The 6,631-nt window shown below is 42.0% G+C and overlaps 1 protein-coding gene across 1 annotated transcript; it reads right to left on the reverse strand.

The window, feature by feature from the left end:
* Positions 1-2,490: 2,490 nt before the first annotated feature.
* LOC124289622 lies at positions 2,491-3,882 on the reverse strand. Its single transcript, XM_046726226.1, has one exon. It carries the CDS (start codon positions 3,880-3,882, stop codon positions 2,491-2,493), a length of 1,392 nt encoding a protein of 463 aa, XP_046582182.1.
* Between the last annotated feature and the right edge of the window lie 2,749 nt (positions 3,883-6,631).

Here is a 6,631-nt window from a genome sequence, read left to right on the forward strand (position 1 = left end):
GTCAAACAAATCCTCATAGCTGGGATTAAACACACAGCTAAATGCAGGGTTAGACTCGCTAGAATATAGTTTAGTAATGTATTGTAAAGATAATTGGATACGACGTTGTGAAAGAGAAGGCTCATCTGATTCAACATATAGACTATCAACAGGAGAGGTTCTAAAGGACCCAAGACAAAGTCTTGGCCTTGGTGGTGGACAGAATCAAGTAGTTTTAGGTTGCTTTTGCAGGCTCCACCATATACGATGGAGCCATAATCAAGTTTCGAGCGGATCAATGATCGATATAGGTGGAGGAGGGTAGCTTGATCACCTCCCCACTTTGAGTTGGAAACAACTTTCAACAAATCGAGTGCCTTCAGGCATTTGGCTTTGAGTGATTTAATGTGCGGCAAAAAGGTTAAATGGGAGTCGAAAATGAGACCCAAGAATTTGGCCTCCTTAACAACTTTGATGGGAGTGCCATTTAAAGATAGGTCTGGATCTTTATGCGGCTTATATTTTCTACAAAAGTGTAGACAATTAGTTTTGGACTTGGAAAATTTAAAGCCGTTTTCTAGACACCATTTATTTATTTTGTTTAAACACAACTGCAATTGCCGTTCAATAGTATGCATATTTTTACCACGACAAGAAATATTAAAATCATCCACAAAAAGTGATCCATCAACTGAATCGTTTAAAACCTTGGATAAACTGTTGATCTTGATACTAAATAAAGTGACAGACAAAATACTGCCTTGAGGGACACCCTGATCCTGATTGTAATGATCAGACAGGGTTGAACCCACGCGGACTTGAAATTGTCTGTCTTTTAAAAACCGTGATATAAAAAGAGGCAAACGGCCTCTCAAACCAAAGTCATGTAAATCCTTCAAAATGCCATGCTTCCAGGTCGTATCATAAGCTTTCTCAAGATCAAAGAAAATTGAGACAGCATGTTGTTTATTTACTATAGCATTCTTAACAAAGGATTCTAAACGTACCAAATGATCAATGGTACTACGATTTTTCCTGAAACCACATTGAATATCTGTTATATGGTTATTGGTTTCAAGATACCAAGTTAATCTATTATTCACCATACGTTCCATGGTTTTACAAACACAGCTAGTTAGAGAGATCGGTCTGTAATTAGACGGATCGGTATGATCCTTGCCAGGTTTTGGTATTGGGACTACAATGGCATTACGCCATGAAGGAGGAAATTCTCCAGACGTCCATATTTGGTCAAAGATATCTTAAAGTGTCATCAGACATGGTTCCGGTAAGTGTTTCAGTAGCTGGTAATGTATATTGTCATCACCCGCTGCAGTGTCATGAGCTTGCTCAAGAGCAGTATGTAGCTCATGTAATGAAAACACTTCATTATAATCTTCACCGTTATTTGATTCAAAATTAAGTTTCGTCTTTTCCTGTTGTTTCTGATATCTCTGAAACTCAGGGACATAATTTGCCGATGATGAATTTTTGGCAAGAGTTTCGCCAATTTTATTTGCAATGTTGCATTTGTCAGTTATTAAATTGTCACCATCTTTAAGATGATGAACAGCAGATTTGGAACCTTTGCCTTTTATTCTCTGAACCATGTTCCACACCTTAGACATTGGCGTGCGTGAATTAATATTGGAGACATATTTCCTCCAAGATTGTCGTTTGTTTTGTTTGAAGGTACGACGTGCCTTTGCATTGAGTATTTTGAATTTATTTAAATTATGGACAGTTGGATGGTGGCGGAAATAATGTTCTGCCTTCTTCCTCGCCTTTCTGGCTTGTCTACAGTCTGTATTAAACCATGGTTTCCGTACATGTGGAGTTGTAGAGGATTTCGGTATACACTCGTCAGCTATTTCATTTAAAACGTCAGCAAAAATCTGAATGGGATCAGTTATATCACTGAAACATTCAGGTCGCAATTTAGATTTACATAAAGTTTGATATAAAGACCAGTTCGCCTTCGAAAAGTTCCATCTTGTATACGATGGAGAATCAGATGGAGTTATTTCTGAAAGTATAGTTGGGAAGTGGTCACTTCCACAAAGGTCATTATGAACAGACCAATCAAATTCATTCAGGAGGGTAGAATCTGCAAGAGACAAATCTAGAGAAGAATAAGTGCCAGTTGCAGGATGCAGATAGGTGCTTGAATCATCATTAAATATGCACAGGTCATTATTGGATATGAAATCTTCAATTATTTTGCCTTTAGTATTAGTGTTAGTACTGCCCCAGAGTGGGTTGTGACCGTTTAGGTCACCCATAATAACACATGGATTTGGGAGTTGATCATAGAGTGATTGAAGATCAGTCAGCTGAAGGTTCGATGAAAGCGGAATATACAGAGAGCACAATGTAAATGCTACACCCAGAGTAAGTCGCACTGCAACAGCTTGGAGAGTAGTATTAAGAGTAACAGGGCTGTGAATAACATTCTGTCGTATAAGGATAGTAGAACCTCCAGTAGCTCTATCACCTGGAGGGGAAAAATAATTATGGATCTGTGAGAAAACTGTAAAATGTCTCGAGGTCATTGTGATTGATGAATTTGGTCTGTTTCATATTGGAACGCTGCGCAAACTTACCCCAGAAACTATTTAAAGACAGTTTGGACAAGGCTCTTAGTCCTGGATTCTTTTGAATTTTTTCATATTCTAGGTGTATTCCTTCATGTCGGAAATAGTCTGCGATGTACTTTTGCTTGTCAGACTCATCTTTACACTGAGCGGGCCATCCGGAAGATTCCTGTTTGATCTTTAGGAAGGTATTGATATAATCCGCGAACAGACCCCCCGTTCTGGTGTCTGGATCGTATTGAGTGCTTTCGGACCAATGGTACACTTCATAAATTTTTACTATTTCGTAGCCTTTCTCCAAGGCTTTGAGAAGTTCTGGAGTGCAGAATGTACCTATGAAACACCGTTCCACTTCCGTATGCTCGCAATGCTCTCGTTGTTCCATATCCGCGCAAGTACGGCAGAGCGGGAACTTGAGTTTCCCATTGGAACGGTAAGGCAAGACGGGATGATAAAGGCCTCTGGGAGGTTGGATTTTCACTTTGGCAATGCCAAAGTATTGGTCCAAAGCCTTAAAGTTCCGCGTGATGATGGTAGGGTGACCAACTGGATATCTTCCATACTTGTTGACACTCGGGTATAATGAAGTAAAATCTTGATACAGAATTTCTTCATCCTCACTGGCCTCGTAGTAGAGTTTGATGGCATTGGTGCGACCTCCAAAAAAGCTGTCTCTGACATCCAAGCGTTCCTGCAGATCCAGTTTCTCGACAAAGTTTTTGAGCTCAGGCATGCTTCTTACCTTTTCGGTAAATTCGTGCTCCCACAGCGTGACCAAATTGTACCCTTGAGATTTCCAAAATTCATTCCTTTTCATGGTGAGTGCATACAGTTCTGAAAGGGACTGTTGCGTTCGTGGCAGAACGGTTGTGTCACGGTTGTGAGGGTAACACGCGCGACATCCGTGAAACATACAACCGTCGAACTGATATATAGTATTTGTCTCCCTACAATACCCATCCGCTGAGTATTTGTGACCCGGGATGCGAAATTCACCATCGTTCAACGCGTGTTGTATGCGAATGCCTTTGGAATGAGCCAGCCATTCCAGCCATTGAATAGACACTCGGCTGTATTGATCCTTTTTGGTGTAGCCTTCGTGTGGGACTTGGGCTATTGGACTGGGTAAGGTTTCCTCTTCGACGATGGTAGCTCCCAGCTCTTGTAGTAAATCCTCCAGCAGTACCCATTCATTGTCTCGTTCAACAACTTTCATTCCTTCATCATTCTCCCTCAGTTGGAGCCATTTCTCATCGTCGCAGTCTAATTTGATGTGACGATAGGGTTTCAGAAATGAAGTATCCGTCATATCCCTTAAAATTATGAGCAAATATGGTGAATTGTTCGTGTTGATCTGAAAACAACCATGAACAGAATTCCGAGGCCGTGTCTTTACCACAGAATTGAACTTCTCTGAGTCCACACTTGTCCTCGCAAGGAGGAACGATGTACTGCTTTTTTTTGTCACGTTTTCCGCAAGTCTTACAACGTGTCCCGCAAGAAGGACAAGGTTTGTCCAAAGAGTCCTCTTCCTTGCACACATCGCAAACTGACTGGGCTAAAACATAATTAGCTTTGTGCTCTGTCTTTCCACAAGATGAACTTTTACAGTTGTTGCAGAGAAGGTGATGCGTGCAGGAGCCGACAGTGTCGACGGTGCAAACTTGACAGGAAGATGGGACGTATCCATCTTTGCAAACGTAGATGTCATCCTGCGTACATTCGAAATCAAAAAAAAGGAATTTGGATATACCTTTGTTTTCTCTTGAAGTAGGGTGATGATAACACTTGTGATCTTGAGGGACGTATTCTTTACACCATTCGCATTTGTACTCCCCGCAAGTGTGCTGATCCAAATCGCGTTCTTTCACGTTTAATACTTTGAAACAATGCTGACACCTCTTCCATTGGTCGCACTCAGAGGCTCTGTTGCTCTTCTTCTTTTTCGAAATTGGTCGTGCCTTATGACGTATGAAACAGTCCTTGGACCTACAGGTCATGTTGCAATCTTTACAGATGACCGGTGTATCGGAGACTTCACAGCCAGGGCATTTGCAAACGATACAGTACGTTTCACACATATGCTGATGCCTTTTGTTGTAGGGTGTTAGACAGTTGTCACACCAATAGTTGCTGCCAAAAAATCCAGAGATCATCGTAATCGAGTGGAAGTGATTGTCTTCTTCGATTAAATAGATGAATAGTTTTCTTTTGGAGCTGTGAGTTTCCCCTTTGCGAATAAATTTGTTGCCCATTTCTGCACTGAGGACCAGTATTTCGCAATTCAGCACTTTCTCAAAGTCGGGAATATCGGCTAGACTCGAAGGGTGGTCTTGGGGCAAACCGGCACGATACATTAATTTTTCAGCAAACATTTTTTGAACTACACTCTTTGGATCTTTCATGTTTGCGAATAATCGGGGGCCACATTTCTTATGAGTTATAACGAGATCAAATTCATCTTGCCCTGGATATGCCTTGACTAAATCATTCCATTCTTTTCCCGTCACTCGGTAGGCTCTGGTTAAGGACACAGAGATAGATCGCGCCAAACAGAGTTGATCCTGGTTGCGTATTTCAACAATGGCTTTCTTTAATTTGATGCTTTCCCTTACATTGGTAATTTTATGGTCACTTCCAGCCCCTTTTGGCATCTCGATCATGCCAACATCTACTTCGAATGAAGAGTCCAGTTTCAACTCATTGTGGCTGGCTAAAGTTTTGGAAATGGTGTCTAGGACAACTTTGGCATTAAGATCCTGTAATTTACTGAGAGGTACAACAATAGCATTCGCTAGACCTTCGTGGCGAATAACAACGCAACCCAAGTCATTGTCGCCGAGATGTCCCCTGGTTCTCCTTAAAACATTGTCCTTGCCATTGTTCGTTAAATTTGACCTCATACACTCGCTGAATGGCTGCGTTTTTAGCAAAAGTCTTTTCATTCCAAAATGAAACTGCGTAGGGCGCTTGTTCTGATACCCCTGTTGGCGCAGTGTCAGGGCTAAAGAACACATCCTGGGGACTTTCGTGATTGACGGGAGCTCGATAGGGACTTTCAGGGTTAGAAGTTATTGACTCGAGTCTATCGAATCCCGTCAGTAATGTTCTCGGTGAATCTTGGTTGACCCTTGGACTAATTATTGGTAGGAACTGAGTAAACTCTTTCGTGGATGTGTTTGGAGAGACTGGCGTTATTTGCCCACTGGTTGATGGTCCATCTGGCACATTTGATAATGAACGCTGTGTGCATGCAGATCGATGTCTTCTAAGATCTAACATATTTTTGAAAATCTGACCACAACGTCTACAAGGGATACTCTTTCCCCTCCCTTGATCGGAGAATTTCACGTGTTTAAGAGAAGGTGTTGTGCTGTCAGAAGGGTCGTCCTCCCAGTCCCCGTCTGCAATACAAAGAGCGGCCAGCTGAGCCGCGTCCTCCTTTTCGTCAGGAAGAAGTCTCTTCAGTGATTGTCAGAACCTTTTTGGAGACGGACTGTCATTCCAGTCCCCGTCGGCAAGGCACGCAGAGGCCAGCTGAGCTGCTTCTTTCTCTTCGTTATGACGAAGTCTCTTAAGCGACTGTACGGATGTTGCAGAAGATGGGTCGTCCTCCCAGTCCCCGTCGGCAAGGCACAAAGAGGCCAGCTCAGCTGCTTCTTCCTCTTCATCAGAACGAGGCCTCTTGGGCGTGACAACGGAGGTTGGAGAAGTCGACCAGTTGACCGGACAATGTTGATACCAAAATCCATGGGGAGTGGTATATCGGCTTGATCCTGAGCAATTTCATCGCACAAGAGTTTAAATTCGTGCAGGATGACGTACTCTTCATTCTCGAGCTCATGTCTTAGGGACCAAGCTCTGAGATCCTAGCTCGATGTGAACGAATTCACAATTTTTTCATAAATAGAACGGTATTTGTCCATCTGAAACATGAATGATACCATGCCTAAAATATATATATATATATATACATTTCATGATACAGGTATTCTAATTGGTGTTATACTAAAGGAAACAGTAGATTAGGTCAAGACATTCACGATGCCATTATTTTC

Source organism: Haliotis rubra, unplaced genomic scaffold (genome assembly GCF_003918875.1).
Source record: "Haliotis rubra isolate DU_JTF1 unplaced genomic scaffold, ASM391887v1 Scf445, whole genome shotgun sequence".
NCBI classification, from domain to species: Eukaryota; Metazoa; Mollusca; class Gastropoda; order Lepetellida; family Haliotidae; genus Haliotis; species Haliotis rubra.